The following is a 21,665-nucleotide window of genomic DNA, read 5'->3' on the forward strand; positions in this document are numbered from 1 at the left end:
ATCCCAAGCTCTGAGTGGGGCCAGAGTAACTACAGCAGCCTCTTGCACCACCCCTCTCCACCACCCCTTGATCGTACTTGAATCCAAGCCTTTACGTGGATTTAAATAAATATGGTATTTAGCCATTCCTAAAATAGGCGATATTTGCCTACCCATCACTGGTGAGCTGCAAGGTTCAATTGATTCCTGGCTAAGCCTTAAGAAGATACCATGAAAATGTTTTCAAAACACTAAATATTAAGAAAGCAATATTTAAGACTAGTGTTCTTCTTTTCCCCAGATTATGAGCCTTTTCTACCTGAAAAATTACTTGTGTACATAATGAAATTATTTTTGACCTTATTGAAACCACAATACTACACTCAGACTGCCTTCCTGAAATTCAACCATTTCTGCAAACATGCAAAATACTGCATTTTACTACTCGAACCACTGAAATCTGTGGGTACCTGTATTTTTAAGAGCTCCAGTAGACTCCTCATCTCAGTTGTAGCTGCAAAATGCTTTGTTTCTTTACTCCACAGTGTTACAAAGGACTTGACAGAGAACACTATGTTATAGAATGGGCAAGTTGCACAAGATTTTAAATGTAGTATGTTATCTGAATAATCAGTATTGATTACATACAGTATTATTCAGCTGGTAATGAGGAATTTCAGGGGCCTTTAGTATCATCCCATGTCAGAAGATGAATTTAAACCAATTGTTAACATGCTTTTGAATTATTTTGTTTCTTTTTTTTTCTAAAATTCCACATTCATCACTGAATACCTCAAGAAGCATACAGTTCGCCATAAGATAAGAGCTTTTTCAGTGGCACCAAAAGTAACTGAACAGGATATTTATCAGGCTCATTGTTTCAATTCAGATCATAATACTCAGTCATGCAGATCAGTACCAAATTAATGGGAAGATGTAAATGAAGGCTGCTATTCCATTTGTCTTACAGTTTATGCAACTACTGCTGCCAATCCTAAGGAGTCTTCATATGCATGCTATTATGATGATGAAAGGCAAACTTACTTAGGGGACTGGTACAGTGTCAACTGGATGGAAGATTCTGATGCAGTGAGTTATTTAGATCAGACATTTGGTGCTTCTGTTAATTTTTTTTTCTTTTTTTAATAAAGTTTTTTTTTTATCCTTTAGCTTTTGCACAAGAGTAAAGATTATTTATTCTCATAGGTAGTAATGTGGAATGGGGTGGCTGATGAAAACTTTTCATGACTAGTTTAGTCTTTGTAAGGTTTACATATTTGGGTGATTAGTGTAGTTCAGAAACTTATTCTTCTTTTTTGAGGTGAAGATTACAAGCAGTCTAACCACCAGATTTGAAATCACTTAACCTGAATATAACAATTTGATACCATATTAATTGCAAGGATTTTTTAAAACAAGTTTCCAAGTGCAAGTTTTCCTAGTGATCCTTAAATAAGAAACAAAGGCCACTGCTATTCACTGCTTTTGTTTTGGATCAAAGATCCATCAGTCATGAAACACTTCAGGGATTCTTATTCTAGCTCACCTGTGCCCATTTTGCTGAAAGATCACTAATAAAGCAGTTTAATAAGATGCTGCAGACTCCTGATGTCAGTGCAGAGTCCCTAACTTTAAATTTAATCTCCTTTGAAGTATTACAGAAATTCACCTTATTCTCACCCTGTGGGAGCTCGCAATGCCCTTCTTTGTTTTCCTTGCAGTTTTAGGACAGCTGAATTTAAGTATCTATGATAACATGACCTTCTTCTTGCAGGAGGATCTGAGAAAAGAAACGCTTCATAAGCAGTTTCAGTTAGTGAAAAAACTTACCAACACCAGCCATGTGATGCAATATGGAAACAAAGTGAGTATTCATTTAAGAGGAGTTAGGAGTCAAATATGATTTAGGTATCGTGTTTCTCCCCACATACTTCCATCCCTTTAAAATTGCTGGGGTATGAGGATTGAGATCTTGAGGTTCTAAATACATTTCACAAACAAGCCCACTCAGAGCTGGGGAATCACAACTCACTATCTGTATGCAAATCTTTCTTTCACTGCATTCATTCTTCGGCTTGAAGAGAAACTCCCAATTTCTCCTCCTTCGCTCTCATACCCTTCCTTCTACTGCATGATCTACTCCACTTCCTAATTCCCCATGCAAGGGCCAGTAGCTGTTTGCTATTCTGCAGCCCCTTCAGCTTGTACATGCATCTTGAGCACAGAGTGCTATTCCAGCATTCAGTCCACTCTGTTGTTCTTTGCTGTTGCTTTGAGGCCTAGATGAGAAAGTAGGCTAAAACAACAAGGCGGGGAGGGTAGAATAGTAGTTACAGTAGACCTGACACAGGGCTTTTCCACTAGAGCAGGGGGTCAAAGATACAGTCCGCAGAGCCCTATCATCTGGCCCATGATGCTACCTGTGAGTTTGGGACCGGACCAACATGTCACATGCAATACAGGCCTAACTGGCTTCGTGCACTGCATGTGGTGTGAGGGGCTAGTCTGTGTGTACTGCACAGTGGGCCAGGAGCAGGGTGCCTGCTGCACGTAGTGCCCACAGCAGACTGGCCCTGTGAGCTGGATCCAGTGTATGAGGCTGGTCTGCAGTACAACCCAGCCTGCACACCAGCCCCACACCACTCATCTAGCTTGTGGGGCCTAATGAGTTTGATACTCTTGCCCTGCAGGGATTTGACAAGAGGAAATTTGATCCCGGGCATAAAACAGGAGATTGGGAGTTAGGACACAATGGGTGCGTCCAGACATGGGTGAACATTTGGTTCCCTGGGGACAAGTAGAAGTTGCATGCCTTGCGCTGCTGCTGTTTGTCCCTGGGGAACACCCATGCCACTCATGTTTTGGCGCACAGCAATTTGCCCTGAGTGGGGTAGGGGAGGCTGGGGCCAGCACTGTGCTGGATCCAGCAGCCTTATCTGGGGTCCTGAGGGCTTCTCAGGGCTGCAGCCGTGGTGATTCTGCCTTGCAGAGCCTGGCTGGCGGTACAGCATGGCTCTGGGTGGCTCAGCTCTGCTCTTCAGCAGCGCACGCTGGTCTACCATGCATTGCTCCTTTTCTTTTCCCTGCAGTTTTTTTGACCCCTGGATATCCACAGAGAAAAAACCTGGTGCAGCACACACTTGGGCAGCGCGCCCTTGCAGCACAGAGAACGCTGGACTGTACGGTATTTGCTGCTGCAAACATGTTTGCAGCACCTCATACCTCATGACCATGTTCGTCTGGACACACCCAAGGGTTCTCTTTTTGGTTCTTGCACTGACTGAACTGCACACTGCTTCACTTTGCCTTCCCATAAAAGGGCTGTATACCTGTTCTTAGAGCACTATGAGCTGTATGGAAAGTTGCATTAACATCCTTGGGTGGAAAGTGCTATACATTGGCATGCTATTCATAAATGACATTATACCTCCCATTACACACTATATCAATAGAAGTATCCTTTAAAGCATGTCTAAAATTCAGGTGGTATGACTTTTTGTGTTGGGAAACTCTGAAAATTAGCTATTTTAGTGCAGTTTGGATCTTGTGAAACAGCACATTTAGAAAAATGAATATGTTTTTGTGGCTATCTAAAAGCGGAACATCAACCAAAAATGCTCAGTATCTGTGTGTTTGCTTTTTCATGTGCAGAGCATTTCATCCATGAAACTGATGCAGTTTCAGGGCAGTGGAAAGAAATCTACCCCTATTTCTCTGCCACCCGTGAAACACTATGATCTGACTCCTAGTCCTGATGTGCCTCTTGCAATCATGAAACGGAAACTGATGGCTACTAATGACATGTATGAGGCTAAGAAGATTGCAGAGGAAATGAAAACACACCTAGAGGTAAAATTAAAATTCTGATTGTTCCTAAGACCATTTTAAATTCTGTCATAGGGCCATAAGTCAGGAGTTACTCCAATCGTATTGTTGGGCCCAGACTATAACAGAATGCGGCTCTGATCAGTAAGCATTATCTGAGTTTTTCTCCATTATCACTTAAAATCCTGTGATCAACACACAGGGCACTATGGTGGTATTCTCCCAAGTGGGAATATAAATGTCTGAACACAAAAATTAACCTGGTAGGTTTTATTGCCAAGAAATTTCTTTGTCCATCTCCAGCCATTTTACAAAGGGAAACTATATTTCAGACTCATTATCTACTTTAGTGCGTTATCAGTGCAAGTATTGAAGGTCAGGGACATTCTTCCTGAGGGATACTGTAGAAGACTAGCCACTGTTTTTTATTTCTTTTTTTGTAAGGAGACCTAATAGGTGGGTTTATTTGGAAGCTGACAGTCTGTAACTTTCCCCATCCCCAATTTTCTTTTCATATTTTCTTAAGATTATAAAGAGTCTGTTTTTGCACAGGCTAAAGAGCTTATTCGGGAATCCATGCGAAAGATCATCTACCTCATCACAGCATCAAATGAGCTTACTGACCAGATTCTGTCAGAGAGGCTGACCCTGAGCAACCATGATTGTTACCAGGCAGCAGTGGACCGCTTCAAAGCCCAGTGTTTCAACTGGCATATTCCTAAGGTTAGCTATAACCCAGTAAAGCTTGCTGCCTAGGCAAACATGCTGTTCTTGAATGGTTTTGCAAAACTACATTTTTTATCCACAAGCAAACTGGAGCCTTGAACACCTCTGGAGCTAATCTTTTCTGAAAATGTTACTCACAGTGTTAAAAGCAGGAGGAAAGACCCTCTAATGAGTCATCTACAAGTAACAAGAACATCTAACACATCATTAACATGATGAATATTTACTAGCTTTTATTCACATCTCCTACTCTTCACTAGTAACAGGACATATTCAATACTGATTTTTAATCACCATGAGGCAGTTTGTTGATATAGTTGATATAGTTTCATTCTTGTTGACTCCATAGGAGTAATTTTTTAGGTTTAGTGCCTCTTCTATTAGGGTGACATCTAAATACCACAGTGAAAGGTGAGCAATTCCTTGTGTTAGGCATTGTACAGACACATTCCAGAGAAATGAGTCCCTCTCCCAATTAGGCAATCTTTGTCTTTCTTTGGGAAGCAGTGCTTTCTAACTGAAGCAATGGGAGAGGGACTCGTTCCTCATAATCTGAGGGTTAGAAAAGATACAATAAAACAAGCAAAGCAGACTAGCTGGGAAGATGAGGCAATGGTAGAATACCTGGAGGCCGCCTCTACATGAGGTGCTACTGTGCAGTGGTTACTACACATTTATTTAGTACTTGTATAAATAAGTTTATACAAGCTTATATAAGAACTAAATAAATGCGCAGTAACCCGAGTTACTGCACAGTTGTGCCAGCGAACACCTTTTTTGTGATGCTACCACACAGTAGCCTAATAGTACTGTGCAGTAGCATTGCATCACAGTTTTTGCCACATGATGCTACTGCTCAGTTGTATCACGCTACTGCGCAGTCAGCGTCTCATGTAGATGTGGCCAGAGTTCAGCAGAAAAGCAGAAGTCATGGGTTACCACTTGCCTACTTGTTCTGTATTGACAGCCTGCATTTCTTTTGAATAAGAAGCAGGCAGATCACCTGCCATAAAGAGCTTACGTTCATTCTAGAGGAACATCCCAGCTCCTGCAGAGGACACGTTGTTCTACATTAGAGTGTTGTTAGGATTATAAATTATAAGAGAAAGTGCAATGAGATTTGGATTAAAGGAAGGATGGATGGCTGACACTCAGGGATGCCCTGACATTTCTTGGAAAAGAACATTTAAAGAATGAAAGAAGGACCAGTTTGACTGGGTATTAGAATATTCCAACCAGGAACCTTTGGGTGTTAATGTTATCCACAGAGATCTTTAATTTCAATTTGAATGGTGCTGCTATTAAATTTTGAAATGCTTATTGCTGTTTGTTTAATTTCAGTATGAATATGCATTGAGACAGCTGTATGCCTTGGTCAATGCATGTGAAGGAGGATATCCCATCGACAGGTAATAAAGCTTGTCATGTACCATGCACGGTCTCATTTATCATTTGAAAAGCAGAAGTTGATAGTAGGAAGTAATATAGTCACTAGCTGCATGTTTTTGCTGGTCTGCTAGTCAAGGCTTTTATAAATAGAATACCTCATCTACAAGTAGTACAGCTGTTTCTGAAAAGGTGCTTCAAACAAAACCAGTCATAATTTATATGATCAATTCCAGTACCCTGAGAGCATTTGGCACCAGTTTTCTTGTTTAAAATTATCAGTGGAATAAATCTAAAACTATACAGACAACAGTTTTTCTAATTGCTGTTTTCTCTGTTGCAGAATACAGCTGGCCATGGACATAGCGTGCCTTGGAAACTATTGAAAACAACATTCAAATTCATAATCCTTACTAAGAGCGATAGCCTTTTTGAAACTGTAATAATCAGGACTCCAGATATGCATGTAAATGAAGAACAAGGTCAACCACTGTAGCAGCTTTCAAACAACACAGTGGGAGCTGTATCAGACAGCGCAGTGATCAAGTTAAGCGCATGAAAGTGCTTTTCCCCCTTCACTCTCAGTCTCTGTCTGATAGAATGGTTGATTGACATGAGGCATTTTAGAGGGTTTAGTGCTACAGGCGGGTGTTTTAAATGGACAGAATTTGTTCAAAGTCCAATGCAAATTAAGAGTTCCTGCATGAACACTATAAGCAATCTCTATTGGCAACCCTAACTTTGTTAGCTAAAAAAATGATTTTAACTCATTGTTTTGCCTTTGAAACTTTTGATACTATTACTAAGTAGCTTTTAAAAAGTGGGTATTATTATTAATTAACTTAAGTTTACAATTGGCTATTTGCAAATTGGTTGAAGACTGAAGAAACCAATGTTTGTACTTACAGCTGTAAATCATTAACAATTTAAAGAAATTAGCAGCACTTGAGAACGGTCACATTTGTTGAACTGCGGATGACAAAGGGCTTCAGGGTCAGAAAGCACTGTTTCCCAAAGAAAAACAAAGATTGTCTAATGCTGTAACTTTTAGTACCAGTATCTTGTAAGAAAGCCTGTATGCACATAAATTGCAAAAGATTGAAGAACACTGGAATTATCTGTGAATAAAAAGAACTGAATGTTTCATCAACTTCAAACAATATGGTGTTCCATGACTTATCTTTTGAAGCAATTTTTTTGTTAAGTAGAGCTTTTCTGTGACTTCATCTGATGAATCCCTAAATTCCATATTTATCTACTACTTACATGATTAAGATGCAGCCATCCTTATCTCCAAATGCATCCCAAACACATTATCGAAGGAGTCAACAGATCACAAGTAACAAGGCACATGTTAAAATATGTGGTGTTTTACAATAGATTTAAAATCTCTATACCTTAGAACAAAAACCTTCCTTAGTTCTTCATTTTCACAAAATGTTTTTTTCTGAAGGATGGATTAGATTTCAATGCTTTTTCACTCTTCTAGGAAGGGAATGAGCCTGAAGGAAAGTGGGGCATTGTCTGGAGTACGGTTAGGAACTCTGGGTAATACCACCCAAAGGCAGCAGTTGCTTGAAAAAACATTTATATAGGGAGGAGTTCATGGCAGGCTGGAGGACACAGTTTCATTGTCAGCTTGTTGCTGCTCCATGAAGGCAGAGGATAAAAGGAAAGTGCCAGATCACACGGTAGGTTTCAGAATGGACATGGTAGAATAAAGTGTTTGGTTATTATTTATCATTATTATTGTTATTGTTAATAATAATCAACCTAGGCCTGAAAGATACAAGCCTTCCCCCTTGTGCTGCCTGAAGTTCCGGTTAGAGATTTTATAGCTGGTTATTTCTTTAGAGCAAACTTGTTCTAGTGGATAAAGGTCTAAAAATAAGAACACTGAACACCCACAATGAAACGCAAAGATAATCATGATGTTTGACTTCATACAGTAAGATGGGGAAGAAGAGACATACAGACCACACTGTATAAGGCTCCGAGCCTGCAAGCTTTTACGTACCCAGAGACCTGGATGTGTCCATGGAGGCTTGCTAAAGATATAGGTGTTCATCTGTGAGATACATTGCTTGTGCTATCTCTAATAGTGGAATATTGAAGCCAATAAGTTAATTCCATTTAAAACAACAATGAACATTAGAAGACTCCTTCAAACATCTGTTTAAATGCATACATCTAGCTAGCTAACCTGTGGGTGCAACTCTTACAGTGCATCTACACGAGACACGTTAATGTGCATTATGGGCATGTGTCTACATGTATGTGCCTTTAATGTGCATTTAAAATGGCAAAATTAGGATAATCGCACCTAAATCTGACACATGCAAATGCAGGTGTTAAATTTAGGCAGAGTTTGTTAAAGCACATTAATACATGTGTAAATGTGACCTGGCACTTACTTTAGTGCCGGGTCTTCCCAGCCACTTAGGGCATATGGTAGGGCTGCAGGGACTAACTTTAGTGCCCAGTCCCTGCACATGTAGACACCTGCCAAGTTAAGCGCTTAATGCACCTTAAATTTAGTAGCATTTAAATGCATGTGTAGGCGCACCCTTAGCGTGCTCCTCAAAGGCAGTATATTTCCTGGCCTCCTAGAGCCCATGAGTTCAGGTCTTTATTGTTTCTTCCTCAGTGTTTCCCTTTTGTAAAAATACATTTCCTTTAATGTAAAGCCTGTACATTTAGGGCTTAATTTAAGAGTACACCTCTCTAGTCCCCATGTAACAATAGAGCAACTTTCATCTGAGCTCTCTGAATCTGGAAACAAAAGGCACAGAAATTAGATTACCTGCCAGGGTCCTAGCTCCCAATCTCACTTCCACAACTATTTTCTACCTTGGACATTTGCCTGGGCTGGGGCTGGGCTCAGAGCGGGTGGGAGTCAGGCAGGCTCAGCTGCAAGCCCTGCTGCAAGCAGCCTGGACTCCGTGGTTGGCAGCAACTACCAGAGCCTGGGCTGACTGCAGCCAGGAGGCTGCAAACAGCTGCTCCGGGCTCTGGCATCAGCTCCATACCGGCAGGTGCACATGCGCCTCGGAGCAGGCGGTGGGGATGGAGCCTGAGGCAGCACAGCCCTCCCGCTGTCTGCTCTGAGGTACACGTGCAGTCGCCACCAGCATGGAGCTGATGCCGCGGCTGTGGAACCTGGTGCAGCTGTTTGCAGCCTGTCTGCTGCAGCTGCCCAGAGCACAAGCTGGCTATAAACAGCTGTGCTAGGCTCCAGAGCCCAGTCATCAGCTCTGTGCCGGTGGCGGGGAAGAGGCCGGGGTTGCAGTACCTCAGGCTGCTCCCACACCATTTGCTCCGAGGTGTGTGTGCACCTGCCGGTATGGACCTTATGCCAGAGCCCAGAGCAGATGTTTGCAGCATCCTGGCTGCACCTGGCCCAGGCTCTGAGTAGCTGCTGCCAACCATGGAGCCCAGCCAGCTTGCAGCAGGGCTTGCAGCTGCCCAGCTGCCTGCTGGGAGCAGCGCAGGCTTCATGGCTGGCAGCAGCTGCCTAGAGCCCAGGCTGGCAGTGGTATGCTGAGCAAAATGGCCTCATGCGCCATACTCGGCACATGTTCTGGGGGTTGCTGACCCCTGGACTAGATGATCTCTTGAGGTCCCTTCCAGCCTTACTTCTCTATGATAGCTATGATAACTAAGTTGCCAAACTGCCTTAACTTGTTCAAATTTTTTAAGCTTTATTCCTTGTGTAGAACACTACTGTATTTAGCTAAACTCAAGCAAAGTGGCCTTTCACGCCTTAAACCCAGGTTGATTCCTCTAGTTCCTCTTCATTCATTACTAGGAAATATCTAGTAAAAATTGTTGGGCATGCTGACAGAGAGGGTAAGACATCCTGGGCACGTCTACACAGGATTCTAAATGTATAGTAAACTAATTCTACCGCGTATCACAGCAAAAGCTGTGCTAATGCACAGTAGAATTAGCCTACTGTGCATTAGCATCATTAAAAGACTGTGCACTGGCACTACTGCATAGTAGTACTGGTTACTGTACATTGAGTTAGTACCTGTTATTAAAGGTACTAAATTTAATGTGCACTAACAATGGAACATTAATACACATGTAGGCGCACCCCTAGCTATGCAGTGAGGGAGATGCATGTGAGGCTTGTTCTGGACTCATGCTAATGCCTACCCTTTATCAGCTCAGCAGTAAATTGGCCCCTGTGGAATCAAAGGCAGCCAGGCATGCTGCTAGCCACATCACTCCCTGGTGCATGGTTGCCTGTAGTAACTGGTGTGCCTAAACCTCCAGTGGACTGTTTGTTTCAAACGGATCTTTGACCTCTTTGTTAGCAAAGTTGGAGGCAGATGTATCACAGCTGTGGTCTGAACAACTCCAGTGTCCAGGCTTCCACCCTTGTTAAGAACATGGACACAACGGCAACTTCTTCTGGCTGTAGAAAAACTACAAGTAATGCAGAAGACTCCTGAGGACCATCTTTTGGCACATTCTTAACAAAATATTTGCATCTTCACAGATACCTCTTTGTGCAGCACTCTTGCAACTCCCTTCATTCTCTAATAATAAAAAAGCAAAAAAAAAAAAAAAAAAGGTCACCTGGGCACTGATGCATTGTTCCACTCTTCAATGCCATCTGTTGTGAGCTTGGTTCAAACCTAGATAGGCTAACGCACCCATTAGGCCTGAACAGCTTCCAAAGTAGTGCATGTCCTTGTGCATATTAATACAATGCACTAAACTCTGGCAGTAAGCATGCCAGAGTTTATTACTCCTGAGTGCTGTGTTTACACGTGTGCCTGGGACCACAGCACATTGGGCTGTGTCAAAGCAGCCCTGACTAGAGCTGCTCTGCCCCAGTTCAGTGTGCTGCAGAAGGGCTGGCTGGGGCATGAAGGTGCTCCAGTGTGGGGCTAGCCAGCAGGCAGTCCCCACGTTGAATCACCCTCGTAGCCAGCCACATCAGTATCTACACGTGCATTGCTGCATACAAAAAAACTCCACGGCAGGATAATACTTGTGTTTACAAGTACTACCCTGCTGCAGAGTGTTAGTTTACTCCAGCCTAATAGCAAAGCTGAGTAGCCTACCTTGCAGTAAGCATCTCCTGTAGATGTGTCCAACATCTCTGTATATAATCCCATTTAAATCAGAAGACTTGCAGACAGCACTTCTCCTGTTACTGCCCCTGGCCTGAGTGGGATTGGGCGAGAGGAAAAGAATGACAAAAGTCTTTGCTTTGTATACCCCAATTAGGGCCAGGCAAAATTTCATCCTTTGTTTTCAACAGAGTTCACAGATTTTTTTGCCTCCCTATCACGAAGGACACCTTGTGTCCTAAGGAGGCAGGAATCAGATATCTATCACCCCAATGCACTGGGCAGCGAAGCTGTTTGGTTTCAAAAGGTGCAAAGATGCTTTGCTGTGCTTTAGACTAATCTAGCATGCAGTAAAGTGTCACCATCCCCACGTATGCAGCACTTATCACGCATTACATTAGTCTAATGTGCCATTTGCTAGTACCATCACATGCAGGTACTAGATAAATGGTGCATTAACTAATGCACAGGAGCGCACATGTAGATGCTGATGTAGGGCAAAAACTGCACTTGGTCAGCCACACCAGCAGGGAGCCAGCTCCCTGCTTGGGGCAGAGCCACATGGCTAGCTGTTTCTCCAGACCTGTTGGCTGTCCCAAGCTGGCCTCCAGACCCTGGAGCCCGTGTCAGCTGCTGCTTGCCCCAGGAATCATGTCTTACCAGTGTGGACACAGGTCAGCCAGAGCAGCCCTGCAGACCCTAGCTCTGCCCCCCAGAGCATATGCCAGCAGCTGCCTGGTCCTTGGGCTCCCTGCACCTCCAGTGTGGGCATGTTCTGGCTGCCGAAGCCCCGTCTCTGCCCCCCGGGATTCCACATGGGCACAGTCTGCCTCCCAGGCACCACGGCCCAGCTCAGCCAGCATGTGTCAGATGACACTGGCACCTGCAACCCCAGCCTGATCCCCCCGATGCCCCTGGCAGCAGCTGCCATGGCAGCCTCGCCAATGCCAGAGACAGCGCCCTGGGGCCCAAACAGGATGAAGCAGGAGACCACGGACCTCATCATGATGTGGGGTGACATGAAGGTCAAGTGGCAGTTCAGCTAGGCCACCAGGTCAAACAAGCTCTTCTATGTGGCCATGTTGAACTGCAGGAGTGTGGCCACCAGCACTCTGGTTGCCAGTGCCACATGGAAGTCAAGGCCCGGGGGGGGGGGCAGTGCATCCAAGTCACGGACCAAAATCATCGGTCCAGGGCTGCCCACAGGTCCGTGCTCTTCATGTGGCAGTTGGACTGGATCCGGGGACCGAGGAAGGCTTGCCACGTGTATTGCAGCACAAGTGGGCTGCTGGAGCCTGCGCCATATCCCAGTGTAGAGGAGGACTCAGCGGGGGAGGGCTCCTCAGGGGACCAGCACCAGTTCCCAGCATGCTCCCCAGCTGCGACCTCACCTGGTAGCTTGGGCATCCCAGGCCAGCACCTGCCAACTCTGGCAGTGCACCCCAGGCCAGGGATGGCCCCAGCAGCAAGCAGCTCCAGCTTCTCCCTGGAGCGGGGCTCTGCCTAGGCAGCCAGGCACCGTGCCTCCCCATCCCGGGATACTGCAGGCAGCCGGACCACGCCATTGCAGCCAGGGACTGAGTCTGACCACTGGGAGCGCCTACCACACCCATCCGGTAATTCCCATGCAGGGAGGAAGGCTGGGGGTAGGGGGCACCATGGCCACCCATGCCCACACCAGCTCACCCACCTGCTCCCGGGCTGCATGCCTGGAGCCACAGGCCCCACTTGTGGGGGGGTGGGGGGTGGACCTCCCCTTCACCCTTGCTGGCTGAGCTCCCTCCCACCAGAGTTTTCCCTCGCAATACGCAGGAAGGCAGGAGGCAGTTCAGGACTCTATTAAGCAGCCAGCAGCCTCCCAGCTAGGCAGTGAGGGGCCTGTCACATTGCCGGCAGCAGCGATCTCCTCGGCTGTGGGGGTCAGGCACTCGTAGAGGAGGCAGAGATATCCCCTCCAGGTGGCAGCGCACATTGTGAGGAAATGTAGGCTTGCCTGGGGCACCGTTGAAGCTCAGGGCCTCATGCCAGGTTCTCGGCTGCACCCAGGGAACCATAGCAATCAGAGGCAGCAGGCTGTAGTAGGTCAGGGATTCAAGCAGCTTGTTGTGCCTAGGTGACTGTGACCAGGGGCACACTCGGGGCACAGGCCACGCATGGTAGGAGCCCTGGCCCAGGGCACCTCTCTGGAGAGGGCTGCCAGGGGGAGGGAGGGGGCATCAGCAACTCTGTGTCCCAGCCAGGTGGGAACCCAGGCACCACGAGTGGCATGGGAGCAAACTGCCTGGCCTCTAGGGAGGAGAAGGGGTGAGGGGAGTTGGTTCAGAGCAAGCCTGCCAGCTGGCAGGGGATGGGGATGGGGATGGGGAAAGCAGGCTGCCTGTGGCAGGGGATGGGGAAAGCAGCCCCTGTGGAAGCAGGGAAGGAAGGCTCAGCCAGCGGCTGCCTGTGTAAGAGCCCACCCAGCCAACTTACCATGGACCCTGGGCACCTGTGGGCACATGACCCCTGAACTGAGGCCAGAAGGTGCAGTACAGTGCATGCTCTCTCTGAAATGTTGCAAACTCTCATAAAAAGCCTCTGTGTCCTTGCTGTGCGGGTCCAGCAGCTGCACAAGGGGGAGACCCACCAGCCACGGGTGAAGATGCGGCTGCAAAGATGCTACCACCATTGACCAGTGTCCACCACATGTGCTACCACTCCCAGTGGCGCACCCAGGACAGCATCCTGCTGCTGGACCAGCTGGTCACTGTGCTGGATGAGAAGCTTGTGGACTCTTGGGCCTGGTGAGCCCAGAACCTGGTGAGGGAGCTGGAGAGGGACCAGGCATACCTTTCCCTCGAGGAGAGGCTTACTGCCTTCCTGGAGAGGCTGGGTGAGGCCCAGGACCAGCAGGGCACCATGGTGGCCCAGGTGGTGGTGGTAACAGATGAGGATCACCAGATTCTCAACACCGTCCTGGCCCTGGCTGTCAGCTTTGTGCCACCCAATGCCCTGCCAGCCAGCTGCAGCCCAGTGGCCCCTGGCAGCCAGCTGGAGCCCAGCACCAAGCCCCCAGTGGGCTTGGGAGGCAGTGGAGTGCCGCCTGCACTGGCCAGGGCCCTCTACCCCAGCTCCTGAACCTGGCCCCTCGGTGGTCTGGCCGCTCACCCTGCCTCCATGAATCCCTTGAGCGAGAGCTGGTCCATCTGCACATGGGTCCTGCTAGCCCTAACCCCCCGGAGGAGGAGGAGGGGAAGTGGGCTGAGTGGGCTGGACAGCACCCACCTTGGCCCCCAGGTCAGCCCCCAGCTATCTGGGCTTATTGTGGCATCTGCACCTGTGCGTGTCACCAAAAGCTCGGGTGCCCCTGGATCCGCACCATAGGTCAGAAGCTCCCCCCACAACAATTGCCAGTGCACTAGTGTAAATAGTTTCATGGGGAAGAGGGTGCTTTATTGGTTGGTGGGTGTTGGGGTTTGAGTTGGGGTCTGTTATTGGGCAGGGAGGGCAGGTATGTTGATGTGTTCTGGAGGGAAATAAAGATTGGTGTTTGGAAACTGTCTGCAGTGCATATGGTCTTGGGGGTACACTGTGGGCCTAGGGTCTGTGGGTGGCCAGCCAGGCACCCTACCGTGGGGGGTGGAGAAGGATGTGGTTCAAAAGTTCCTTGTGCACATGGTGCCCTGGCCCCTGCTGCTGGATGTGCAGCGCACCCAAGGCATTGTCAGGGGGGGACAGCATGGGACAGACATGCTGTTTGTGCTGCTGCCACATCTGGTGCTCCTGGTGCTAAGCGTCCTCTTCCCGCCATGCCTCCCCTGCCCAGGACAGCCTTCCTGGCAATCACCTTGCCCACCCTGAACAGGTGGCTGACATAGCATAGGCTGGTGGGTGTAGCAAGCTTTAGGAGGGTGATGGCCTCCTGGGCCTCCAAGGGGAGGGGTGGGCACATGGTAGTATGCTGGTGCTCCAGGTGCAGGCTGAGCTGCTGAACTAGCTCCTGGATTGTGGCCCAGGTCATCCAGAACGAGTCCAGCCACTGGCTGTCATTCCAGGTGTGCTGGATGACATGGTGCCAACAGTCCCAGCTGCCAAGTTGGGCCCAGAAGTGGTGGGGCTGGATCCCCAGAAGCTTGTGGACAGTGGCTGTAGTGGCATCCATGGGGGCATCATCAGTGTCCCTGCCAGGGAGGCGAGCCAGGGGCTGGTAGCCAATGGCCCAGGAGCAAAAGGGCTCAGGCTGGGCCCTGAGCCCAGGTGTGCGGCCACACAGTAGGGTCAGCCGGATGGGGCTGAGGCTCACCTGGGCCAGGTGGTGGTCAGTACAGCTGTGGAGCGTGGCAAGCACAGCAGTAAGCAGAAGCCTTCAGTGCTGGTTGTCGTTGCTGGGGCATGTGTGAGGAGCAGCTATGGTGCACTGCGCCAGGCTCTGGGGACAGTGCCCTGGAGGGCTGTGCCAGCAGGCTGCAGACTGTTCCGGGCCAGAGAAACATGCGGTGAGGGAGCAAGGCATGGGGCAGCCTTTTCAAAAGCACCCCTAGCACCTGGGCAGCTGTGGCCAAAGTCTGCAGCTCCCTCTGGCCGCTGCTGCAGGGCGCAGAGCAGGGCAGGAGCAGCCCTGGGTCTGACTGCTCCCGTTGGGCACAAATCTACCCCCAACAGGACACATGTGTAGATGTGTTCCCAGCCAAAGCTTACTGTGCCTGAATTTACAGTGCAGTAAGATTTGGGTACATTAATTGTATGTGTAGAGGCACCCAAAGGGTAGTAATGTCCAACCCATAAAAGGATATCAGCATGTGAGCAGCGTCTGCACGCCCAGGAGCTATGGGAGGCATTTAGCTGCTGCCAAGTCAGTGCTGATCACCACCTCCCCTGAGCAGGCAGCACCTGAGTAACACAACTCGGCTCTGATACACTCTCTGCTTTGATAGATACAATATTCCAGGTAAAATTCTTTGATGCTGACTCAGGCAAAAGTCTCATTGACTTCAGTGAAGACAGCAGCATGGGTGAATGATGCACTGCCAATGTTTATGTGTAATAATGGCAAGACTGATCATTTTTACAGTCCTTAGGAAGTATGCACCCTTCTCACCTTTTCCTGTGCCAACAATAAAAATGAAAATTCAGCCTGTGTATTTATTTGTGACCCCGTGTAACACACTGAATTCAGCAGAAAAATCCTTGGTTTCAGCTGGCTTTGATCCAGGCCTTGCCTGACCTGCTTGTTCCAGTAAATTAATGCTGGCTCAGATTCTGGGGTCAGCAGGATGCAGCACTAACCCAGCTGCGTGCAGCAAAGGGTTATCCAAAATAGATGTGCTTTTCTTTACAGAATTCCATGTGTTCAGCAAGCCTCTCTCACACAGTTTGCCTTTCCGGGTAATAGGCAGTTTCACAACAGTTCTGTGGAAACAAATGACTTACACAACCGCACTTGTTCCAAGGATAAAGTCTCCTGAAAGGGTATGAATTGCACTTCATCTGCTGATGGATCATGTGAGAACCAGCACTTGAATCACTTAGTAATGGTGCTCTGACTAATCAAAGGATACCAGTGGATCATCAGACTGGAAAGTTTCCTTCTGTTAAATTGTCCACCCAGTTTCTTTTCGGTAGAAAGGGGAACTGCAAGTGGCAGAAGTGCAGGTGATCAGCATAAAGAGACCAACCAGTTTTTAAAGCAAACATTTTCCCCCACATTTGCTGCAGTCGCTACCCAAACTTCCAACTCCATTTGAGACCTAGGGCTGTCCTGCAGTGGGGAACATGGAGCCTTTTGTTTCCTGTTCATTGGTGATCAAAAGTTGGCTTGGTGGATGAGCGTGGTTTACAAGAGATGAATTGCTTGCTTCAGTACCATCTGTAGTGCAGGTGAAGGCTGAATCACAGTTAGCACGCAGTGATGAAAAGCCAGGGATGTTTCTCTTGCCTCTAAAGCTGGTCTTTCCACCTAGGAGATCATCTCACTTCATCTGGCAGTTCACTGCTGACCTCTGCTGAGGCTTTAAGCATCGCTGATGGAGATTAGATAAAACTGTACTACAAATACAATGGCTCGGGGAGCTCCCAAGTACGTATGGGAGCCGCTTGCTGCTACAGCCTTCAGGGGCCTGTCCGCAGTGCAGCTGGCCTGATGTTTGCTCAGTGCAATGGGAAAGTAACCACTCCCCTCCCTTCCTGACTCTCTTGGAGGTGGATGGTGCTTCAGGATCTGCTACCAAGCAGTAGAGAACACAGGGCCTATGCTGTGCCAGTTGGATTGGGGTTCATATGCTCTGCCATTGCTAAAGCACTGTCACAGTCCAGAGTCCTCATATCCTGCTTGTAATTGTGACAGAGGGCTTGTCCATGCTTAGAGATTTACTGAAATAGAGAAACATCCCAGAATAGCTATTTAAGTATAAGCTCCTGTGTGGACAGTCCAACTCATAGGTGCCAAGTACATGGGGGCCCAAAGGCTCTGGCCCCCGTAGGGAAGAGGCACCCATCCCTAACTGGGTGGGACAGTCAGTCCCAAAATGGGAACATCAAGTCCTGGCCCCAGGCTGCAAAACTGTTGGACAGTATGTGTCCTGGATTCCCAGTATCATACAGAGATCCAGGTTTTCTGTTTACAGGGGTGCCATGTGCACGTGTGCGCATGTACACACACACGTGGCCAGGAATACAGCCCCAGGCAGTGGTGGAGAGCAGCTTCCCCAGCTGCCTTCAGGTAAGTCTGGGGGGGGGTGGGAACGCAAATTGAGGCCCCACAGTGAGGGAAAGAGTGGGTCAGGGGATGGGCCTGGGGCACTGCCCAACCCAGACAGTGCATGGGGCCCAGGGCCAGGGTGGGGAGCAGAACAGAGCCATAGACAGCTCTTCCAGGGGGCAGGGAGGGTGGCTCCCTGCTGCTGCATGCACTCCCAGGGAGGGAGGCATAGGGGGCATATGGCCCCCAGATCTGTGCACAGGGTGGGGGAGGATGGAGGCTGCCTGCTGCCAGGCTCCCTGCCCTGCTGCCCTTCCCCCAGGCTCCCTGTGCTCGTGGCACTGCTATGGCGAGCCACCACTTGCCCACCTGGCAGCAGTGAGGGCAGTGGCATGGAGATGTGCTCCACACTGCTGCTGGGTGGACAGGGGAAACTTCACCGTGGTGGTGTGGGGCTCCCAGAGGAAGGACAGCAGGACAGGGAGCCCTGAGCCCACAGCGGGCAGCCCACATCTGTCCTGTCCCCCCTCCGCTCATGGGCTCTGCTCAGCTCTGCTCCAGCCGTACCACCAGGGGGCTGGGGCATCATCCGAGACCCTCCTCCCGCAAAAATAAAAGTCATTCAATGCCAGAGTAAGACCCCACACAGGGTTTCATGGTGAACTAGCTTCAGGCCTCACTATTCTGGAATAGATACTTCGGTAAATTTCCAGTGCAGACAAGCCCTTAAACTGATTTACTGCCAACACGGGACATTTGGGACATCAAAACCAAAGCAGTGGGGCAGCAAGAGTTCATGTTTATCTTAGGATGACAGATTTATTTTTGGAAGATCTGAAGTAGAGGCTGGGGATCCTGATGATCCCTCTCAGATCATCTCCCCAGATCTTGTAGTATGGCTTGCTGTGTGGTTTTTATCTTTTATAGTGCCATCAAATGATCCACGTGCCCTACACAGACATGAGAGAATTACCTCCCAAAGATCTTAGAATCCAGTTTGACCCACAAGCAAGTCCATAGTAGCCCTACCCCTGAGAATAAATAGCCTGACATTGGTTTCAATAGGAGATATGGTGACCTCTAAAAATCAAGCCAGGAATTTACATAGCTAAATAGCATTTTAGGCCAAGATTCTGAAAAGTAACATCAATTTTTGAACACTTGACTTGGGATTGGTTAGAGACCTGATTTTTTTAGGGCACAGCTGTTCACAGCTTCCTGAAAACTTAGGCCCCTTTAAAGAGCCTCCAGGTAGGCTTCCAAAAGCACTACTTACATCTTGCAATCATGACCTTTGTGTTAAATTTGAGGCAATTCAGTTGGAAAATCTCAACATCTCTAGTCTGGTAATAGTATGGGCCTGGTTTCCACAACTGTCACAGAACATCTCACATAACCCATCCCTCCAACTCCAAAGTCCCATGTGGACACTGATTTCCTAGGTCCCTCCAATGAAGAGGAGGTCTCCTCAGTTCAATAAGGAAACATGTACTGTTTCCCTTACCTAATAAGTATGAAGTCTGGCTATTCTCCTCTATCCGTCCCCAAGTGGAACCTGTCCTACTTTTCTACCTGTACTTTTTCATTTTATCTTGATCCCCATGGGATTTATGTTAACCTCATTAACCATGAATTTGGCAGGGTAAAGATACCCTGATCAGGTTAAGGGCTTTGGAACACAACAGTTTTTCCCTTTGGGATTCCCCAGTGCCTGTTACAGAAGAGGACCAAGTATAGGAACCGACAGAAAGATACAAGGTCATTTATGACAGCCCTCATGTACTCTTTTGTGCTATCTTGTGCTGCATGACAGCTTGAATTCATGCCATCTAAGCATAAGAGTATGTTAAGAATTGAACTGATTGGGAATGCATTTAGATCTCACCAGTAATTGTAAAGCAGCAGAAATAATTTCAGATTGGGATGTCTGGCGGGAGTTTGCACTTCAATTCAAATAATTCTGTTTTTTAGTCTTTCGAAGACTGAGTGTACACTGTATTGCTCCAGAAACCTGGAACATCCCAGCAGCCTGATGAAGAAGGGGACTTAGCAGATTTAGCATTTGGTAAGAAATACACACATTTCAGACTCAGATGCCTAGCAAGTTAAATCTAGACTTTAAATCTTCCCAATATGAATGTATTGAGTGGGTGCATCTACACATGCAATTAATGCGAAGCAATAAACTCTGGAGCTTATTGCTCCAAGGTTTATCACTCCTGGGTGCACCATTTGAACGTGTGCCTAGGACTGAGGCATATTGAACTGGCTCCAAGCTGAAAGGGGGTCTGGTGGGTCAGCCTGCCAGCCTGGAGCTGCTCCCCCTGGCTCAACATGCTGTAGGGGCTGGCTGGGGCATAAGGGTGCTTCAGTGTGGGGCCAGCCAGCAGGCAGCCTCCTTACTGAAACACCCTCATGCCACCAGCCTGCCAGGGCAGTGTCTATGCATGTGTTGCTGCAGACTAAAAATCTCTGCAGCAGAAAAGGACTTGGGGGAGTCTCTACACATGATCTGGGGTTGGGGGGGTGCTTTAATTGGAGCAGTTCTCAGGAGCTGCTTTAATTAATGCGCCCATAGCATTTCATGTATTCAGTGTCCCACACTTCAAAATGGCAGCCAGGGTGCTTTAACTAAAGCTTGTTTGATGAGCTTTAGTTAGAGTGCTACTGCTGCCATTTTGAAGCACAGGGACGCTGAATACACGAGACGCTGAGGCTGCTGAAGAGTGTTACTTAGCACACTCCTGCAAACTCAGTTAATCAAGTCTGCTCTGACACATGCTAATTAGCATGGGCATGTGTCCAGGTGTTCTGCATTTACAAGTCCTGGTACCAGGCTGCAAAACCCTGCTGTGGAGTTAATTAGTTTACCCCAGCCTGATAAGGCTGCATGTGTAGACATGCAGTGTTTATTGTGAAGCTAATTAGTCCACTGCTGCAGAGCTAATTGTTCCCAGTGGGCACATCTACACAAGACATTTACTGAAGGGTTGAGTAAGCTCTGGAGTTTATTGCTTCTGGTTAAATGCATGTGTGGAAGTGCCCAGTGGCCACATCTACATGTTCATTAATGTGCCAGAGATGAAGCGTAGGGGGAGCATGTGGGTGCACGTGCACCCCACTACACTTGGCGGTGTATCCCGTGCAAAAAGGCACTGCTGATACTGTTAGGGGCGCCTATGGGTGGTTGCTGCTTGTCACCCTGCCCCTGGCACCACCAGTGGCATCTGCGGGCAGCCCCTGATTGCTCCTGGTCAATGCTGCCAGCGGTGCCTGCAAGTGGTCGCTGACCCGTGGTCGGTGCTCACCCCCCTGCCGCCAGTGCCAGTGGTGTCTGCAGGAGCTCCCTGCTCCCTGCTGCTGGGCTCCTGCCACTGCCAGCACAGCTGTGCCCCCCAGCTGCTTAATGAAGTACTAACTAAAAGCACAGTAACTACAGTTACCGTGCAGCAGTGCTGGCACATGGTTTTTTGTGATGCTTACTGCGCAGTAGCCTAATAACAATGAACTAGTGTATTAGCGTGGTTTTTGACTGGCATGCTACTTTGCAGTGTTATTAGGCTACTGTGCAGTAAACGTCTCATGTAAACACGCCCAGTGTGAAGCAGTTTACTGTTTCAGGAGCAAGATGGAGTCCCATGAGGTCCTGTGAGCTAGGCAGATGAGGACATGTCTGGACATTATTAATCCCAAAAGATGGTTAGACTGAAAATGAGACACAGATCCATAAAGCTCTTTTGCATGGTTTTCTGTCAGTTATCTGTCTGCTGTTGGTTGTAGCAAGCAATTATTCTCAGCTCTAGCACCTGCAAGGAGTATGCAAACTGTTTGGGGGCTCTTCTGGATAAATGAAACAAGTGTATGCCAATGGCTATATAGTGCCAAAACTATCATTAAAAGAAACAATATTTTGCTCTCAGTGGTTTACCTGCCTCCACAAGCTACAGTGACTGAGTGTTCGTATACATGCATAATCCCAGGGTAGG

At 47.9% G+C, this 21,665-nt stretch overlaps 2 protein-coding genes across 2 annotated transcripts in view; one reads left to right on the forward strand and one right to left on the reverse strand.

Moving 5' to 3' along the window:
- The window catches only part of LGMN (legumain), a 42,957-nt gene extending 35,881 nt beyond the window's left edge, over positions 1-7,076 (forward strand). The window contains exons 9-14 of the mRNA XM_019518640.1: positions 950-1,068; positions 1,754-1,843; positions 3,631-3,828; positions 4,357-4,527; positions 5,872-5,939; positions 6,260-7,076. Coding sequence (XP_019374185.1) covers positions 950-1,068; positions 1,754-1,843; positions 3,631-3,828; positions 4,357-4,527; positions 5,872-5,939; positions 6,260-6,302 — 689 coding nt within the window. The 3' untranslated portion in view covers positions 6,303-7,076. The remainder of the gene's footprint in view (positions 1-949; positions 1,069-1,753; positions 1,844-3,630; positions 3,829-4,356; positions 4,528-5,871; positions 5,940-6,259) is intronic.
- A 9,036-nt stretch (positions 7,077-16,112) lies between these two features.
- The window catches only part of RIN3 (Ras and Rab interactor 3), a 152,383-nt gene continuing 146,830 nt past the window's right edge, over positions 16,113-21,665 (reverse strand). The window contains exon 10 of the mRNA XM_019518643.1: positions 16,113-16,391. Within this exon, the coding sequence (XP_019374188.1) occupies positions 16,347-16,391 (45 nt within the window). The 3' untranslated portion in view covers positions 16,113-16,346. The remainder of the gene's footprint in view (positions 16,392-21,665) is intronic.

This window comes from Gavialis gangeticus, unplaced genomic scaffold (assembly GCF_001723915.1).
Source record: "Gavialis gangeticus isolate Ggan-Ray unplaced genomic scaffold, GavGan_comp1, whole genome shotgun sequence".
NCBI lineage: Eukaryota > Metazoa > Chordata > Crocodylia > Gavialidae > Gavialis > Gavialis gangeticus.